This window comes from Mus pahari, chromosome 5, assembly GCF_900095145.1.
Source record: "Mus pahari chromosome 5, PAHARI_EIJ_v1.1, whole genome shotgun sequence".
Classification (NCBI taxonomy): domain Eukaryota; kingdom Metazoa; phylum Chordata; class Mammalia; order Rodentia; family Muridae; genus Mus; species Mus pahari.
This window is the reverse complement of record NC_034594.1, coordinates 70,231,075-70,251,591: the sequence shown is the minus strand read 5'-3', so window position 1 is coordinate 70,251,591 and position 20,517 is coordinate 70,231,075. Positions and strand designations below refer to the sequence as shown.

At 52.1% G+C, this 20,517-nt stretch overlaps 1 protein-coding gene across 1 annotated transcript; it reads right to left on the bottom strand.

Annotated features, from left to right (window-relative positions):
• Positions 1-10,637: 10,637 nt before the first annotated feature.
• Positions 10,638-20,309, bottom strand: Rnpepl1 (arginyl aminopeptidase like 1). The gene is made up of 11 exons (XM_021197586.1): positions 19,666-20,309; positions 16,208-16,348; positions 15,464-15,615; positions 15,008-15,124; positions 14,549-14,784; positions 14,234-14,347; positions 13,750-13,862; positions 13,372-13,480; positions 12,385-12,615; positions 12,163-12,305; positions 10,638-11,917 (listed from the first exon to the last, which is right to left on the bottom strand). Exons 1-11 carry the CDS (start codon positions 20,176-20,178, stop codon positions 11,624-11,626), a joined length of 2,163 nt encoding a protein of 720 aa, XP_021053245.1. The 5' UTR covers positions 20,179-20,309; the 3' UTR covers positions 10,638-11,623.
• Positions 20,310-20,517: the final 208 nt, after the last annotated feature.

Sequence of the window (20,517 nt, the reverse complement as noted above, 5' to 3'; positions counted from 1 at the left end):
CTCACTCTGTAGACCAGGCTGGCCTCGAACTCAGAAATCCGCCTGCCTCTGCCTCCCAAGTGCTGGGATTAAAGGCGTGCGCCACCACGCCCGGCTGGCAGTCAGATCTCATTACGGATGGATGTGAGCCACCATGTGGTTGCTGGGGTTTGAACTTGGGACCTTCTGAAGAGCAGTCAGTGTTCTTAACCGCTGAGCCATCTCTTCAGCCTGTAACAGAGGTTTCTACATCTGGATCCACAGGCAGCATGAAGAGAAAGAGACACTGGGCCTAGTTTGAGCATCTGAAATCTCAAAGCTCACCCCTAGTTACATACTTTCTCCAGTGAGGCCATACCTACACCAACAAGGCAATAGTGTGCCACTCCCTGTGGGGGCCATTTTTATTCAAACTACCACAATGCTCTTATAATAATCCCTGGCTGGAAAGACATGGATTAGGACCTCTATGCTTGATGCTAACCCAGCCTAATCTAATCCAGCAAGCCTCAGATCCCAGTAAGAGACTGGGTCTCAAACAAGGTGCAATGTACTTTGACCTGTTTCCTAAAAACTTAACCTCACTGCCCACTCACAGAGCCCAGGGCCAGTCACATGCTTTGTATCACATTTCTCAGTCCTCAAAAGTGCCTCATGGGCACTAAAATGGAGTTGTAAATGAAAAAGCACTTGGGCATGCACACACACTGCAGCCTGGAGTTGGCCAAGACCTTCCTGGTGTGATGTGCAGAAAATATAAAGGCAGGTATCCCATCCAAGCCTCTGAGTGCCAACATGTGCAGTTGGAGTACTTCCAACTGCTGAAGTCAGCTTGCAATCACATGGTGCCATGCCAGAAGACAAAGACCAAGGTACTGAGAGCCTGGTGGGGACAGTCATAGTGCTAAGTGATCTGGCTGATCAGGCAAAATCACCTCAAGTTGGAGCCCATTGGGGATATGTTCACTTTAGTTGGAATTGTTCTGTTGAAAATGTTGGCGTCTTTGGAGATGTGCAGGTATTCTGCTTGTATCATCTATAACGTAACAACCAGCATTGTTCCGGAGCTTCCTCTGGTTGGAGACTGGTGGCAGGCCATTTGTGGTTCTGATTTCAGGTCTTTAAGAACATACAGTAAAAATGTGGGACTAGGGCTGAACACATCTGCATGCTTGCCTGGGGCTAGGGGACCCACTCCTAATTCACGGGAAGCCTGACTTCCTCACGATGTGGCCTTCATAATTCAGCTTTGCACAGGCTGATTATATGAGGGCAGGTTGTTGCCAGAGGAAACTTCACGAGAAGGCAGATGTGCATGCCACCGTGTTTTGTGACCCACCTCAGATGGCAAGGTCTGTTGTCACAGAGTATTGCGATTGTAGGAGTGAATGAAGGGAGTCAGCACTCTTGGAAACTAAGAATATATATCACACTTGGCATTGGGGTCGAGGACAAGCCCTTTGCAGTGTCTGAAGCTTTAGTAGAGAGGCTTGGGTTCCTAAAAGGAGCACACTGAAGGGAGGACAAAGCTGTAGCTGTGTGTGGTACAACTGCCTGTAGCTCCAGCACTGGAGAGGAAGAAAGGGGACCACACGGGACAGAATGGCACGTTTACACCAGCAAATGTTAGAAGCTGTGTGTCAGGAGAGACAGAATTTAGCAGGTCCTGCAAGACTGGAAGACAAACACACCATCAGTTTAGGAAGCTCATGAGACTGAACAGTGTAAAAGCATACTGATGTGAACTTGGGGTAGCCATATACAGAGTTACATGCTCAGATCGGAAATGTAAGGCACTTCAGGCATGTGAACAGGAACAGATCACACCCAGCAACCTGCATGGGCCTGGTGCCTTGTCTCTGAGAAAGACCTTACTTCTGGTCCCTACAAGGGACTTAGTAGTAGTAGTAGTAGTAGTAGTAGTAGTAGTAGTAGTAGGCAGGTATGGATTTTGAGGGTCACCCATGTTATCAGGTCCTGAGCCATAGGACTAGCTGCCACCATGCATACCCTAGATTCCTCCAAGCATAAGAGGTGATGGGAGCCTGGCAGGCATTTTAGGGAACCTAGCTCATGTGTCTAGAGAAACACTCTGGGGCCAACTCCCCCGGCATTTTTCAGGGTACAGGTAGTGAAGGGAGATTCGTGGGTCTTGAGCAGTAGTGCATGCTGTGGTCCTGGACTATGGAGGGTGACTGGCAGCCAAGTATGAATTGCTCTTTTGTGGAATTGTCTCATTTAGGGTGCAGTGAGTGGGGCCGAGGTTCTGGAAACTTGGATTTCTCTTCTTCCTCAACAGACAGCCTCGAGCTAGAGGAACCGTTCTAGTCAGTGTTTGAACAGGGACCCTATCTTCCCTGCAGCCTACCCTGAGGAGAGTGAGGAAAGGCCCACCTGGGCAGATCCCAGATCCCAAGGGCATCAAGGGTCAGAGAGTGTTGGCATGCTGAGCCTCTGATCCATCTGAGCCCCAGAGATAGTTATTCTCCCATCTTGTGAATGAAGAACCTGCACTTCAGACAGAGGGAGCGAGCGGTCCATGACTTGGGAGTGGAGAGGGTAGGAAGGACATGGCAGCTTTGGAGAGAGGCAGCAACCCAAGCAAGTTATCCTCCGTCGGCCTTCCATTCCTACGGTAAAGCACCACAACCAAAGCAACTTGAGGAGGGAAGGGATTGTTTCTTCATATACTTCCAGGTAATGGCCAACGGTAGCACATGCCATCTGTGCACCTCAGGTAAGTAACACCGCCTCTCTGAGCGACACCTTACATTCTTAAAATGAATACAGCCTGGTTGCCCTGCCTCTGTCTCTGAGGGAAGTTAGGGCAGGAACCAAAGCATGACAGAGACTAATGCAGAGGCCACCAAGGAGTGCTTCTTGCTGGCTTGCTCAGCCTAGTATTTTATAGAACAAAGGCCTACAGCCTAAGGGTGACCCCACCCACAGAGAGCCATTCAACATCAATCAACCCAGAAAACACCCCATGGATTTTGTTATGGGCTAATTTTATGGAGATATTTTTTTTCCAATCAAGATTTCTTCTTCCCAAATGACTTTAGCTTTTATCAAGCTGAGGAAAAAAAAATCACCCAGGACAATTGATCCTTTATCAACCTAGCACACAAACATGTTAGCATTCTACTGTAACCTTTCCTTTTCTGTTCATCCCCAAGATTTGTATTAATTTTTTTTTAAAAGCTTTATTTATTTATTATATGTAATTACTCTGTAGCTGTCTTCAGACATTACAGAAGAGGGCATCAGATCTTGTTACAGATGGTTATGAGCCACCATGTGGTTGCTGGGATTTGAACTCAGGACCTTTGGAAGAGCAGTCGGGTGCTCTTACCCACTGAGCCATCTCACCAGCCCCTGTATTAATTTTTAATACCATATAAAACACAAATAACTTTAAAAGTTCCACAGGCTTTAAAACTTTCCATCACTTAAAAGTCCATTGTCTCTTTAAAATAGTCAAAAGTCTTTCTAAAATTTGAAAATTTCTCTAAAATACTCAAGATCACATAACTGTGGGCTCCCATAAAAAAAAAAAACAAAAACCACAAAACAACAACAACAACAATTTTTTTTTTGCTCCCAGAGGGAAGGATCAGGACACAGTCACAAATTAAAGCAAAACTGAGGTCCAACAGTGTCAAGCTCAGTGTCAGATTTCCAGGACAATCTTCTGGTCTCTAAAGGACCTGAGGCCCTAAGGAGCCATCTCTCCAGCTCCACCATCCATACTGTACAAAGCATGTTGCATAGTCTCAAGCCAGCTCCTCTCTACAGTTGCTGCTGTCTCTTGTGATCATCCCATGGGTCTGGTATCGTCCATACTCAAGGGTCTCCACTGTAACTGGACTCCTCAACAATAGCCTCTCCTGGGCTCTCGTCTGTGATTCTTACCCTGCCACACAGTGCCAAGCCTCAGCTGCTCTACATGACTCCTTCATGTCTTCCAAACCAGATGGCTTGGGTGATTCTCACCTATTACCAAGTTCAACTGTTATCAGGAGATGCAGCTTTGGCCTCCCCTTGGAGCACAGCTTATGTGTAATAATTCTAGGAAATACTCCCACACGATTTCACCTTAATGGCACTGATCTCTTCTCAATCACCACTAATTTCCCAGCAAAGCAAAGGATTCATTTTAGTCACAGGCAATTCTTCAGCACAAGCTAACCAGAAGCACACATTTTCAATTCAAAATATCACTTTAACTTCCCTGGTAGAGCTTTTACTTCCCTCTGAAATGTCGTAAGCCAGGCTCTGTTACCTGCACCACTGTAAGCATCATCTTCCAAGATCTCACAGAAATCCATTAAGCTATGAGCACTCAATAGCTTTCCCAGCCTAAACTTCATACTCCTTCCAAAATCACATGGTCAGATCTGTCATAACAATACCCCACTTCTGGTACCAATTTCTGTCTTAGGGTTTCTATTGTTGTGATGAAACAGAAGCAACTTGGGGAAGAAAGGTTTTATTTCATCTTATAATTTCAGGTAACTCTTAGGATTTCTATTGCTGTGACAAGACACCATGACTGCAAGCAACTTGGGGAAGAAAGGATTTGTTTTGCTTACACCTCCACATCATAGTCTATCACTGAAAAAAGTCAGGGCAGGAACTCAAGACAGGAACTAAGTGGAGTCCATGAAGGAGTACTGCTTACTGCTTTGCTCAGCCTGTCTTCTGCTGCCTAGGACCTCCTAGCCAGGGACAGCACTACCCCCAGTGAGATGGACCCCCTTACATCAATGTTTAATCCAGATAATACCCCACATACTTGCCTTCAGGCCCATCTTGTGGTGGGATCTTTCTAATTTAATGCTCCTTCTTCCCAGATATGTCGAAGTCTGGGTCAAAGTTGACAAAAAACCAACCAGGATACTGTCTGTCACTGAGGGAACACAGGGCAGGAACTCAAGCCCAGGGCAGGAACCTGGAAATAGGAACTGAAGCAAAAGCCAAGAAGGAGTGCTAGCCTTGCCAGTCTAGTGTGCTCTCTTCACTGTGAACATTCTGACAAAAATTTCAGCTTAAATAATTTTAATATGGCCCTATTGCCAAAATGGCTGATAGATTTAATGTCATTCCCATCAAAATCCCAAGGGCATTCTTCACAAAATAGAAAATAAACCTTAAATTCATATGATATTAAATATCCTGATAAGAAACAGCAAAGGTAGTGGTATCACTGATTTTAAATTATACATACTATGTAGTAAATTATACATACTACATAGTCATAGTAGAAAAGCCAGCATGGTAGTGGCACAAACAGACTCTGAGACCAGTAGAATAGAACAAAGGACCTAAAAATAAACCCATTCAGCTATGTTCTGATTAAAAACACAACAGTCTCCCCTCTCTCTGCTCCCGTCTTTGCATGTGTGTGCTCAGTGTGCATGCACACACATGCTTGCCATGATATACATGTATGAAGTTCAGAAGAAAATATGATGGTTTGTATATGCTTGTTCCAGGCAGTGGCACTATTAGAAGGTGTGGTCCTGTTGGAGTAGGTGTGTCAGTGTGGGTGTGGGCTTTATGACCCTCATCCCAGCTGCCTGGAAGCCAGTATTTTGCTAGCAGCCTCCAAATGAAGATATAGAACTCTCAGCTCCTCCTGTATCATGCCTGCCTGGATGCTGCCATGCTCCTGCCTTGATGATAATGGACTGAACCTCTGAACTTGTAAGCCAGCCACAATTAAATGTTGTCCTTATAAGAGTTGCCTTGGCCATGGTGTCTTAGTTAGTAAAACCCTAACTAAGACAGATAACTTTGTGAAGTTAGTTCTCTCCCTTCACCTGTAGAGGAATTCTGGGGATTGACTGAAACTAGGATGCCTGCTTTACATAGCAAGCACTTTTACCTGCCGAGCCATCTGGTCTGCCAAGACATCTGATTTTTGACCAAGGTGCTCAAAATATATACTGAAAAAGACAGCCTTTCATCAAATGGATATCCATATGTAAGAGAATGAAATTAGATCACTCTCTCTTGCCTTCTACAAAAAACAAAATGGATCAAAGACTTAAATATAAGACTTGGAACTTTTATACTGCAAGAGAAAACCCCTTCAAGATATATGCACAGGCAAAAAAAAAAAAATTAAAAAAAAAAAAGTTCTGAAAAAAGATGCCAATGGCCCATGAAACAACAAGAATGAGAGATGGACTTGAGCAAAATTAAAAAGCTTTTGTATAGCAAAGGAAACAGCTTGAGATAGCTTAGAGCAGAAAAAAGGTTTTGCCAACTGTACTATCTCCACAAGAGATTATTATCTAGCATCTATAAAGAAGCCTGTGGTGATTTGAATATGCTTGGCCCAGGGAGTGGCACTATTAGGAGGTGTGGCCTTGTTGATGGGGGTGTGGCCTTGTTGGAGGAAGTGTGTCACTGTAGGGGTGGGCTTTGAGGCATCTATGCTCAGGCTCTGCCCAGTGTAGAAGAGAGCCTCCTCCTGGCTTCCTGCAGAAGGTAGTCTCATTCGGATCGCCTTCGGATCAAAGTGTAGGCTTCTCAGGTTCTTCCCAGCACTAAGTCTGCCTAGAGGCTCTCATGATAATACTGGACTGAACCTCTGAGCCTGTAAGCCAACCACAATGAAATATTGTCCGTTATAAGAGTTGCCTTGGTCATGGTGTCTCTTCACAGCAATGACATCCTAACTAAGACAAACCTCAAAAGAATAGATATACCAAATTTCACTCAAATCATCTGATTACTAAATACGCAAGGAAATTCAATAGAAAGTTCTCAAAAGAATAAATACAGGGGCCGGTGAGATAGCTTGGCAGGTAAAAACGCTTCCCACGAGGTCTGAAGACCTGAGTTTGATCCATGGAACCCACACAGCAGAAGGAGAGAGCCTATTCCCACAAATTATTCTCTGACCTCCCCCACACCAATGGCACACATTCATGCACACACACAAATACATATATGTAATAAACCCCACAAATGACCAATAAATACACAAAAATCTCAACATCCATAGACATCAGGGACATTCAGATTAAAAACTATATTGACACATGCAGCTGTTAAATCTAAGAAACAACTCCCTACACTGAGATTCTATCATTCAGAATGCTAATATAATGAATGAAACAAAAATTGCTGGAGTAATATAGACTAGTGCAGCTACTATGGAAGGCAATGTGGAAGTTCTCCCCAAAATTAAAAATACAACTACCATATGATGAAGCTAAACCACTTCTGGGCTTGTATCAGAGTGACTCTAAGGCAGTCTACAACAGAGATCCCTGTATGTCTGTTTATTATCACACGGCTCACTACAACCAGGATATGGCATTAGCTTAGATGTCCATCAGTAGATGAATGGATAAAGGAAACATGGTAAATAAATATAGTGGGGTATTATTCAGTCACAGAGAATTATGACACTATGCCCTTGATAAGAAATTTGATAGAAGGAGAGATTATCATGTCAACAGAAATAAGATGGGGGGATGGTTTGCAGGAGAGATGGCTCAGTGGTTAAGAAGACTGTCTGCTCTTACAGATGACCTGCATACATGTAGACAAACACTCACATATATAGAATAAAAAGAAACCAGGCTCAGACAAAACACTTTCTCTAACATTCAGACTAAAGAAGGAAGGGAAGAGGGGAACGGAGAAGGGAGGGAGTGGGAGGAAATTCATTGGTGGAGAAGGGGGCATGAGAAGGTAACGCGTGAGTGCAATATATAGAATATGAAAACGCAATCGTGAATCCCAGTGTGCTGAATATGAAACATTAATTGGGAATGTCCAAAGTGTCTGGCGTTTACATTACTGCCATTACTGTTTGATTCACAGGGCTTGTTCCTATTGATGTAGTCTATTTACACCCTCTCCCGTTATGTCTGAGCTGTCTGCTCTGACGTTCTCTACCAGTGTTCTCTAGCTGTGTCTTCAGTGCAAGCTTGGATTGTTTCACATTGTCCTTTATGATGTTGGCATTAACCAGTAGGTGATCTCAGTTGTGCCCTGTCTTTATGCTGGAAGTTCTACAGAACACTTTCCAAGTCTTTGTGAAGGAGAGAACTAATGGCCATTCCAGACGGCACCAGACATGGCCTTTAGAAAGGGTCCCAGCAAACATTAGTTGGGCTCCAAAGAGCCAGGTAAAGGCTCTTGGTAACAGGGATTACCTGAAGACCCACTGTCTGCTCACACCACTGCCTCAGGAGCTTCAGGTTTCTGTGGATTCCTGTCTCTTCTATCTGGACCCTGGCCTCTGACAATGTTTAAAAAATAGTTTATGTGTGAGTGTTTGGCCTGTGTAAACATCGCTGCACTACACATGCCTGGTACCCACAGAGGTTAGAAGACAGTATCCAATCTACTGGGACAGCAGTTACAGAAAGTTGCAAATAGCTATGTTGACTTCGGAATGGAACCTGGGTCTGCAGGAAGACCAGCCAGTGCTCTTAACCACTGAGCCACCTCTCCAGGTCCCCTGTCCAGTTTTGTTTTTATCTTTACCCACAGCTTCATAGATACCATGTGCCTACCTAATTCATCCCTACTTTCTTGAAATGTAGATATCCCCTAACTGTTCTACCTCAGCCTCTAACTGTTTAACCTCTGATGGTAACTCATACTATTTGCTAAATACTCCTATGCACAGGCCAGGGTAGTTTATGGGAGTAGAAATGGGACATGACCCTCAAGAGTTTGCACTAGAGGCAATACTCCCTCCATGTCTTTTAATCCTTAGCACACTGCCTGGAAACACTTAAAATCCCCTTCATTGGTACAGATTCCTTGGTTTCCCCAGGCAGGAGGAGGACAACATACCCCCACCATCCCTTTGTGGATCTGACCACTGTGGTTGGGGTGTAAGTTGGCCTCTATGCATAAGACCCCCAGGAGGGGTGCTGCCCAACAGGACACTGGGCATGTGGTATTGACAGGGGTAGGCTGTGGGTAGCAGCAAATGTTGGGATTTGAAATGTTGGTTTGCCATGGGATGAGAGCAAAGCACCCGCTTAGGCTCACAATGCAGACAGTGGAAGGGTAGGGTAGGTATAGTGGAGGAAACTGGAAACACTGGCTGTACATGGCTGCTACAGGCTGCCCCAGCAAGATGTTACAGGGAAGCAACTCTAAGGCAGTCCAGCTTTGCCAGCTGGAGAAAGGGCTCAGGTGGAGATCAGGAACAAGGATGTGGCTGAAAATGTGCTCCTCAGGACCTCTAATGGCATGCAGAGCCAGAGCCGGGCGACAGCAAGGAGGGCATTCTAGACAGGCATCCAACCTAGAACCTTCTTTCCTGCCACCATGGCCTAAACCTAGGTAGCAATATCTGGAAGTCATTTCTGATGTTATACAGATCTTAGCAGTGGTTGGAGGGCATTGTGGGTACAGCTGGTGTGTCTAGAAGCAACGCTCTGGGAGGGCATTGTGGGTACAGCTGGTGTGTCTAGAAGCAATGCTCTGGGAGTCCACAAAGGTGTCAACTTGTATCATCAAAGGATGAGTTGGGGATGACACACTCAAAAGCAGTCTTGGCTGGACAGTTGAGAGAGACTCTGCTATTGAAAAAGGCTGTACGGATGTCTTCAGGTGTGGGCTCTCTGGAGGGTGACCCTTGGGCCAGAGAGAGCAAAGCTGAATGAAGTACACAGGATTCTTGGCCATGCACCCTCTAGCTGCCTGTTATACTTTAAGTTGGAAAATACCTCTCACCCCCAGTGCAGGCTCTGAGGTGTAACACTTGGCCGTCAAGTTTATGGTGCTATTTTGAAGGCTATGAAGCCTTTAGGAGATAGAGCCTGGCTGGTAAAAATAGGTCCCTAGGGGTTGGCCTTCCAGTCATATTTGCCTGTAGCTCTGAACTGCTCTCTGCTGTCTTGTGCCGAAAGATCTCAGCAAGCCCCTGATGCCACTGACTGAGCCTTTCCTACTACCACCATGGCCTAAGACAACAAGCCACTCCTTGTTTCTTTCTATCAGATACTGTTTCAATAGAGAATAGTAACCTTCCTCTCCTGCAGGTGTCTCTGCAGGTGTCCTCTCTGCCCTGTGCTGGTTCGGAGAGATGGTTTGAGTAGTCTGGAGCCTAGGACAGGGCCGTGTGGGCACTATGCACGTACACTGTCAAAGGAGAGGTGACCCTAAGTCCTGGACTCATTTGGGGTGTATGATTATGGGATGCTCGACTGTCTGTGCTGAGGGGAGGTTCCTGAGAAGGAAGGTGAATGGGACACTCAGTGACTGGAGCTGGATAGTGGGTGATGGTGGGTGGAGGCTTCAAGTTACTCATCTTCCCATTCCCTGTAACCATGTATGAAGCTGACCGTGACTGAGTCTGGCAGTGGCTTGTGACAAAAAAGACATGCCACAGCACACTGCCAAAGTTGGAGGCCACAGAGTACCAAATAGTCCCAACGATGGCTCTGTCACCAGCTTGTCTTTGAGCAACCACAAGCAGTGGCCCCATGTGACACAGAGAGCTTCCCTTTAGCGGAGGCGTCTGATCTCACAGCTCGCCGGGCTGGAGTCCAGGCTCAGCATTTCTCATGAATCCCTGTAACGCAGATCTCTATTGAACTCTAGTATTGGAGGCCTGGGTGCCCCAGTGATAAGAGGCAGAGGTGTGGTCAGAGTCACAGAGACTAAAGTCCAGATGAGGGTGACAAACATCCTTTTTTAGGGCCCTGAAGGTCTGATTGAGGAGCTAAGAATAACAAGGAGCCACCTTCTCCCTGCCTCCCCCTGCCGCCCCGTCCCCATCTGAGCCTTCAGGGTTAGGCTCCCACCTCTATTTAGGTCTGTCTATTGGGACAGGCTATGACCATGATTCCATGACCCATTCTCATCTCTTCCAGCCCTACCCCGGACAGCTGGGTAGGTACAAAAGACAGGGTAGTGACAGACGGGAAGGGAGGTCAGATCTGCAGAGTGGAGATTTAATGGGACAGTCACCATGGTTCCTGCTGCAGTTCCAGGCTGAAGCTCACAGCCTGAGGTCTCTCCTAGCAGGCAGGCTCAGAGAGCACCAATGGTACCCAGGTGGCCACAAGGACAGGCCATCCTTCCCTGTACCTCTGGGGGCCTGGACTCCTAGTGCAGAGACAGGCCTGCTTGAGAGGTCTAGCCTCTCCCTCTGTCTCCTGCCCCCACACCGATGGAATGCCTGTGTCCTTGCCCCTCTGTCTTCTGTCCCTCAAGCAAGGCCTTCCAGCCCAGGGGCCAGACACAGGGCTCTGCAGGAAAGCACATTTCCAGGACCGTGCATCCTGGGTCTCTGGCACACGTAAGGCACATTGTGGTTGTTGCTGTGGGACTGCTGGGGTCACTGTCCCCAGGGCAGTGTCAGCAGATGCTGGCTTCCAGGGTGAGGCATGGCTGTCAGTGTTGAAACAGGAGGCATAGTGCGTATAGGCCATCCCTGGGGCCCGCAGTGCAAGAGAGCAGGGACAGGGTGGGCCCTGGTCCACGAGCATCAATGGACACAGATCCTTTTCCCCATGCCCCTGGCCTGGAGCCAATGGGAGGGGTTTATGGTCCCGGGCAGAGCTCGTGGCCAGAGCCAAGGCGCAGTCATGGCGGCCCGGACCACTAAAGGCACAATCGTGGTGTCTGGGAGGTCGAGGGTCAGTCACCATCAAGGCTAGGCAGACACATTGACGTCCCTGAGAGAGATGGTGCTGCTGGGAGCCTCGTCCCCGAGCAGCAGGGCTGGCGAGTCTGGGTTTGTGTCTGCCTCAGCACCGCCCAGTTCCGTGCTGGGCTCTGCACTCGGCTCGGCACTGGGGCCTAGCCCCTGGGACAGGATCTGCTGGATGGTTCTGCGCAAGTTGGGATGCAGCCGACCCTGGGTCTGGTAGAAGACCTCTAGAGCGAAGGACTTGAGGGCACCAGTGCAGAGGTCCTCGTACAGTGGGATGGTGTACATGCGTGACATCTGCGGGAAGGCACTGCGTCAAGGTAGCAGGCTCCCTGTGCACCCTCCACCACTCAGATCCAGATGCGCCCCAGATGCTCAGGATGGCTTTGCCTGGACTCACATGCTACAGTGCCGCCATCCGTCTTACCCTCCCCTCTCCCTCTAGGCTGTCTCAGAGTTTGGGCTATAAGGGCTGGGCAAGGAGTGGGGATGCTGTTCCCTCCCCCCCCCCCCCCCAGTCATGCCTAGGCATGTAGTTGCACCTGGCTCTCCAGGAAACGGCGGACCCTGTGAAGATCAGGGTAGTAGTCATTTCGGACGACAATCTGCAGCCAGCGGATGCGGATCTCAGCGTTCATGGAGTCCAGCAGGGATGAGTAGCACTTGGACAGGCTCATCACCACCTCTGTGGGGTGGTGGGCAGGTCAGGGCTGGGCTGGAGCCACATCCCTTTCCCAGGCTACCCTGTTGACCATGGGACCCACCCTGGGGCAACGGGGATCCGTCTAGCAGCCGGTCCAGGAAGAGTGCTGTCTGGAAGGTCCTCCACTTGGAGATGTCAATGGCACTGGCTGAAGCTGCCGCCTGCTCCAGGGGCTCTGCAGTCCACAGCTGGAAAAGGGCTTCCACAGGCCGGGTTAGGCTGGACCCCTGTGACAGGTCTGGCTCAGCCAGTGGTGGGCCTGTGGCATTGAGCCAGCGCTCGAACTCCAGCCCTGCAGGAAGACCAGGCCTGGGGTCCCTGCCTAGGTTTGGGGAGGGCCCACCAGAGCAGCCTGCCAGGGAGACTCCAAGCCCAAAAGGTATCCCTGGGCAGGTGATCTCTTCTAGGACCCAGGGTCCTCAAAGACTACGAGCAGTTCCCTAGAAGTTTGTGCCTTTCCCTTGGAACCACTGGAAAGGGCTCCTCTGAAGGGCACAGGGAGGCCAGAAAGCTTGGGTTGGTGACCAAGGGATCTCCACCTGCTACATGCCTGTCCTGATTATATCAATGGGGTGGAGAAGGCTCTGCACTGTTCTGTTCCGTGAAGTATGCAGGCTCTGAGGACCCCACCAGCCCCACGGAGCTCTTAATACACCTTCTAAAACTTAGGGTCACCATTCCTAGACTTTGAAGCCCTCTAGCAAACTCTATTTTTCCAAGGATAGCTCCTCCAGTGCTTCCTTTGGTCTCTAAGCCCTCAGATCCCTGGGAGGCCCCTACTATGCACAAGCAGGGTCAGCCAGTTCTAGGGCTAATGCCCTCACCTTCCTTGCTCATCCTCCTCTAGGAACTTTGCATGGCTCTTTTTACAACCCTTCCCTACTGGCTGCTTAGCTTGGCCTGCTTAGCCCAGGGGCCACCTCCTCCAGGAAGCCCCTGCCCCTCTTGCCCTGCTATGATCCTTTAGACTGGAGGTACAGACTCCTCTTTACTCTCGCGGCATCCGGACCTAGACCCCGCACAGTGCAGCGGTGGGTGACAGACTCACCTGCCCGACAGTCCACGCTCTGCTCCTTCAGTTCAGGGAAGAAGCTCAGGAAGGAGTCCAGCAGGTCCTGGGCCACCACACTGGTGAATTTGTATTTCTCCACATAGGCCTGTGGATGAGGGGCAAGACCTTAGCAGGGATGGAAGGCTGGGGAGGTCTAGCCCTGGCAGAGCAGGGTTGGCACCATGGGACGTCTTCTAAAGACGTGCATCACAGTCCAGGTGACCTCCAGGCCCTGCTGAAAGGGTAGGAGATGGAGGGGACAGTACCTCAGCAGGTCATGTCCCAATCTGGCTCCCAGGTCCCCTTCTCCTCTGAGAAGGACAACTCTGCCAGCTGGAAGTTTTGGACAGGAGGTGGTGGGGCCGATATACTTACTCGGAGAAAGTCATCAAAGCGCTGGGGATCGCCACAGAGCTGGGACAGGTAGTACACGAAACAGTAGCCCTTCTCATAGGTGAACAGGTTCATCAAGTGACTGGGATTCACTCCTGAAGGGAAACACCTTGTCTGGGATGCTGCTGGACACACATGTCCTGCATGGCGGGGCTGAGGTGGTAATCTAGAACTGAGGAGTGGGCAACAACGGGGAGGGCCACAGTCCCTCACATGAGTATCAGCATCCTGGGTACACAGATGGAGTTTGCTCTACTCCATGGAAACCAGTTCTCAGACCCTGTGGGACTGTGGGAGGTGGAGGCACCCGAGAGGTTTTCCTGGGCGCTGTGGATACCCAGGCTGGCCTTGGAAGGAATTCAGGCACGGTGAGGTAGAGAAGCCCTGGCAAGGCAGTGAGCAGCAGGAAGGAGGGTGTGGGGATGCCATGCATGGGTTCCCAGGGTGACCCTGGAGCAGAGAGTACCTGGTTCTAGCTTGACCTGCAGCTTGCTAACAGGGCTATCTTCCCCAAGGAGCCGCATCTGCCTGTGCAGGGCATCTAAGCGGAAGGCTGTCTCCAGGCAGGTGAAGGCAGCCCCTGAGTGGAGTCAGAGTAAAGGCGGAGGTCAGGGAGGCTGGAGGCCCTGCAGCGGAGTTGCCGCTCTCTACTCACCACCCAACCCTAGACACGGAGAGGTGCTGTCAAGCTGGAGGCTAGGCAGGGCCCTGCGCCCCTTGCAATTAGTGCCTAAGAGGGTTCAAGGCCTTTACCCCTGCTGTAGCTGCCCTCAGACAATACCATAGGTCTCCGTGGTGATGCGGCGCTGTGCATAGGTGGCCAGGCCCTCACTCAGCCACATCTCCTCCCAAGTAGCGTTGGTGACAGCATTGCCGAACCAGCTGTGGGCTACCTCATGGATGACATCGATCACCAGGAACTCGTCACTCTCAAGGATGGAGGAGATGATGAAAGTGAGGCAGGGGTTCTCCATGGCCACGATGGGGAAGGAGGGCGGCAGGAAGACGATGTCATATCTGTGCCCATAGGTGCAAGGTAAGGAATGGAGGGGTTCTGACCATGGCTCGCCAAGCCTACACATGTATGCTTCACCTGGGATGGCAACCCAGCCCTGCAGTCCCCTTCCTCTCCAGGAGACAGAGGACAGGGAACTCAGACAAAGAGGTCCCGATCTAGCCCTACATCTTCTCTGGGGGAAAGAGTATATAGCCAGCCAGGAAAAGGAGTGGACAGACATACCTGCCCCACATGTATGGTCCATATAACCGCTCTGCTGCACTCAGCCACTGTTCCACTGCACCCGATAGCTTGCTGGTGGCTGTGGGCAGGAGGCATGGCTCGGCCCACACACGGCTCCTGTCACAAGGCAGAGAAGGTGGACTGAGGCTGAAAAGCCCGACCTTACCTACTCCGGGGATCTCCCTCTGCCTTGTCTGGCCCTGCTCCCTGGATGGGCTCCTTCCCACAACAGGTAGGGGAATGAAGGAACTGGGAAGGACAGGAGGGCACATCTGGTTGTGTGGTAGCCCCGGGAGTGCTGACCAGCCAGGCAGGACACTGGATGGGTCAGTTAGTTTATGTCTGAGGACAGTGGGTGCAGAGGCACAGTAGGCATGTGCATGGTCTGTAGCCTTCTGGGCCCTTCCTGGGGCTCAGGGGCCCAGAACAGTGTAGCAGGGTGCAGACAGGCCTTACCTGGGCCCAATGTCTGCTGGCTTGAGGTCTCCGGCCACAAGGGCTACGAGGTAGGCGGGTACTGGGTGCTCCATGTGGAAGTGGTAGAGGCCTTCCTCTTCCACGTACACGCTCCGGGTCGCACTCATCAGCACCTGTACCCCTAAGGGGGCCTGCAATGGGCTAGGCTGAGGACTGGCACTCCACCACACAATCACCTCCCAGGAAAGGGAGCCACAACTCAGGTCAGAGGACACCCCCTTGTCTGTGACAGGGGACCTTATGGTCCCATCAGGGAGCCCTCCATCCCCCAGGAGTGACCACCGCAACCCAGGTCAGCGAACTCCATCCATATCCAGGAGGAAGTCCCCAGGTTCTTATTAGTCTTACAGGTTGGGTCAAGGAACCCTGTCCCCTCCAGAGGGCCACACACTAGAGCCCTAAATCTGCTCCAGTTGAAGGCTGCCGTGCTTTGGCTATAACTCAAGAACATCCCCCAAGTTCCTGAAGGTCTAGAGGCCTTGGAAACCAATCATCAGGCAGCATCTCTTGCTCAGTGCTGTACCCTGGTCCCTTCTCCTGGCCTCCATAAGGCCCGTCTTTGATTCTCTGCATGACTGTCCCACTAAGCGGCTGGGATCCCAGTCTAGGCAGGGGAGAGGAATATAGAAGTGGGCGGCCAGAGCCCATCTGCAGGCCTGCTGTAAGCTCCAGCCCCGGACAATGGCCAAAGGAGGCAGAAACAACCCCAGCCACGGTCCTGACCTTGACAACGGCTGAGTAGGTGCACTTGACCGCGGGCGTGTCGAAGCACGGGAAGAAGGAGCGGTTGCACACAGAGTGTCCCTGGGTGAAGACGAACGGCTTGGCATTGCCATAGGTCAGCTCTGGGTCCAGCCACCAGATCTGTAGGCAAGGTGAAACACAGGCAGATACTGTCACCTAACCCAGGGCTCTAGGTGCAGAACCTGGGGACAAGGCGTTGGGAAGGGACCTTGCTGTTTTGTTACAGACCCACATCTGCTCCTGCAACCATCACCTGCCCACCTGGCACACTCACTCCCCTCCTCCTGCAGGAACTGTTAATCTAGTTTGTGTGTGCCTGACGCCAGCCTTGTTCCAGACGGGAGGTCACATGTCTGGAGCTGGCCCACCCATGATATCGTGCTGCCTGGGGAAATAGGAAAATGCCCGCCACGGTATGAGCCGAACTTCCAAAGGGACACGGAGGAATGGTCAGAACACCTGGGTTGAATACAGGGAACTATGGGAACCCAGAGCTTCCTTACATTAGTGTAGAGGGAATCAGTCCTCGTGCTGTGGGGGTAGAATGGAGACTAGATATGCTCTGGTATGACAGGAGTGTCAAGGGGAGGGCCTCTGAGGCCACTGCCTAGAGGGAAGGGCTGCAGCAAAGAGCAATTTGCAGTGATTTCTCTCACCCTCCTTCAGCCTGCCCTCTCAGGGCCAAGGTCACTGGCCTAGCCAACCTCTTTCCCAGCGTAGCTGTTGAGACATTTTGAATCTTCAGATGACCAGGTCAGCTCCCGCCCCCACAGAGGAGCTCCTGCCACAAAGCGATGTCTGCCCCCACACTGCCCTCTACTAGCACTACAGGATTGCTAAAACAAAGTGACTTTTTCACTGTGGTTATCAAGGGCCCATAGATCCTTCTAGGCGCCATAGATAGAAAATACCCGAACACTTCTCTGAGTGGATAAGTGTGTGCCCCCAAGTCTGACTGTCATCATGGGGGACAGAGCCCATGCTGACACCTCCAGACCTCAGATGAGGGGTGGTAGTGTGTGGTAGGGTTGCCTGTCCCCCCAGGCCCCAGACCTTGTATGTGGGGGAGCTATTCATCCAATAGATCCCAGACCTAGACAGGATGCCTACTTTCAGACCCCAAAGCTGTGTGGGAATGCCAGTCCCCACAGACCCCAGACCTGGGGCAGGGGTGAAGAGGACTATGACACAGAACACAGGATCTGGGGAGCTGTCTGCATAGACCCTAGATGTGCCTTTCCCCAAGACTCAAGACTGGGGAGTAATGCCTTGTCTCACAGACCTGGGGGCGTGCCTACTCCACAGAGGCCAGATCTGGGGGAAATTCCCACCCCAACAGATCCAGAGTCTGATACCTTCCCCCACAGACTCCACACCCAGGAGGCTGCCTGTCACTGGGTCACAGACTTGGGTGGGCTGCTCGCCATGGAGAGCTGGTCAGGTGTCTGTTAGCATTCCTGGAGCTCTTCCCAGCACTGTCTGCGTCCACAGCAAACCTGCAGATGTAGCTTTCTTTTTTTTGGCTGGGGAGCTACTTAAATGCAGCCTCCAGAGGTCTGGGGCCGAGGGACCTGAATGGAGGAGCGTTCTTGCAGTAGATCCTGTTGCCAGTGGGTTCCTGGTCCACTCGGGGAGGACAGGCTTCCAAATGTCCTTCAGTCTCTCCCTTCTCACACCAGCTACACTTCAGCGGCAGCATTTCCATCTCCCCTTCCACTGAACCCTCAGGTGCCATCTACTTTTTGCCCTATACTCCACCACCATGCCTTGGCTCCAGCGGGCAGGGCGCCTTTCCAGACACCAATAATACTACCCTAAAGGTGAGAGTCGCCTGCCCCCAGGGCACGGCAGCTGATTGGTGGATAAGGAATGGGTTAACCAACTTCAGATTCTATAGGGCAATAAAAAAAAAAATGTTCTTGCTGGGGTGGGAATGAAGGCCTGGGGTGCAGAGGGGCCCTAGAATCTGCAGCACCTCCAAACTGCTGCCCCTAGAGTCGGATCCACTGTCAGGGCCTCCTGGGAAACCTAGATGGCTCCCTCTGCATCCTCACTAAGGCACAGGGCAGATGAGGATCTGAGCACTGAGCTTCTCAATGCTTATGCGCAACAGTAGGTGCCTGCGGTTAGAGGCCAGTCTGCTTCCATGGATCAGCATTGTTACCCTGGAGCCACCCAGACTCTGAGGACCCTGCAGCTTTCCCTGTCCAGAGCAACTACAGCCCCCATACATCAAAACCTCCTGTCCCCTGGCCTCATCTAGTGCGGCAATGAGGGCTCCATTCCCATCCCTCTGCTGTTAATGGCAGAACAAACACACACAGCACACATTCACAAGTGGCAGCCAGGAAGTGCCTCACTCATCAGTTTTCACCTGGCATGCTAAGAAGCAGGCCTAACATCTGCAGTGGCTTCACACTACCACAGCCGGCAGACCGCTGAGCCCTAGTGACTAGTTACAGGCATGCAGGGGCAGGGACTCTGGGAAGAGGTGGCAGGCCCCAATCAAGACTCATGAGAAGAGTGCAGGAAGCCCACAGATGTGAATCCCATCTGGTCTTTTTCTGCCCAGATGTCAACTTGTCCCTTTGTGGCTCCTGACCTATTCCTTTGGGCTCCCCAGGCAGGGGCAGATGGACCTTCCAAGGGCCCTGAAGTGCTGCTGCACTATGTATCCATGGTAGATGTCACATGAGCACTCTCTCCTACCTGGGGAGCCGGAGGGAGGAACCGTGCTTCAGGAGTCAAAGGTCCTGCGCCATTCTGCAACCCCATTGGCCCCGTGCTACCCCAGCGCTGGCTTTACATCCTTTGCTTTTCTATCGGGGCCTGTGGGATGGTGGGTGTCCTGTGCGAAAAGCCTGAGCTTTCCCTGTGCAGTCTATTGGGAGGTGGAGCACACCTGCCCCAGCATGTCACAATACAGTGTGGGGAGCCCAAAGCCACGCCTCACAGCTCACAAGGCCTTGTCTGTCACCCACTGTCCCTCGTTCCACCTCCAGAGAACAGACCCGGGTGTCCTCAAGCCCTCTGAAGGTACAGGTCACAAGGTGGCCCTTCTGTATCAGGTGCTCTCAGAACACCCCTCAATGCTGGACTCTTACAGCTGACTTAGCAGAGCCCCACCAAAAGCTGCTCTTGTACCCAGATATGGGAACAAGACGGGAAGTTGTCGTTCTCCCCCTTCCCCTGAGAAACACATTGTTGAATATCTCCACTGTCCATTGGGCCTGGACCTGGGGCTCTACTGGAAGAACTTGTAGGCAACGTCTGGGAATGACTGCGGCCACCTAGGGCAGACTCTTGGTCCAGGCTGCCCCTCGCTCTCTGCAGGTGTCCCAGGGGCAGGGTGCAGCTGGCCCAGCAGTGAAACGAGGGCTGCCTTCAGAACCCGGTTGACCACCCACAATCCAGAAGCCCACCCGGGTGGGACTCACGGCGGGGGCGTCGGTCGAGGTGTAGCGTAGGATGACCTGGAAGGGCTGGTGCGCCTGCACCTCGGGAGGCAGTGTGACGGTCAGAGAGGAGCCATAGTCGGTGAACGGGTCCAGCCTGAAGGCCAGCGGGCAGCCGGCAGACTCCGCTCCAGGCGCATCGGCGAAGGCAGGCAGCGGGGGCCCCGACCCCGGGGCAGGGAAGGCGAAGGTGCACGGCGACTCGGAGACGGCGGAGGCGCGGCGGAACGAGACCGAGTGTAGGCGCAAGGCCGGGTGCGCGTCGAGCACGAGCGCGCGGGGCGCGGGCCGCAGCGCGCACAGTTCCAGCACCAGGCAGCCGGCCAGCTCACGCGCCTCGGGCCGCAGCTCCAGGCCCAGCTGCAGGTGGCGGAGGCGGAAGAGCTGCGCGCTGGAGGCCGAGGCCACGTCCAGGGCGGGCGGCGGCTCCGGCGGCGGGCGGGCGGGCGCGGCTTCGGCGCCGGGCGCCTTGCGGCAGCAGCACTGCGCCGCCATGACCACCGGCGCTAGGTGAAATCCATGGGCGGCGGCCACTGCAGGCCGCGGGCAGTGGGCGAGGGGCCCGGGCGGCGGTGGCGGTGGTGGTGGCGGTGGCGGCGGCAGCGGCGGTGGCGGCGGGGCGCGGGCACAACAGGAAGTCGCGCCGGGAGCCGCCCGGCCCGTCCCCGCGCCGTGCGCCGCCCCGCTCAGGCTGGGCTCGGCAGCCACCGGGGGCGCTGTGTGCGGCCCGGAGCCTGTGCACCGAGACGCGGCGCGAGCGGCGGAGCAGAACGCGAAGCAGGACGCCGAAGAAGGATGGGCGTCCTCAGCCTGCGCGCTGCAACTACGGCTTGC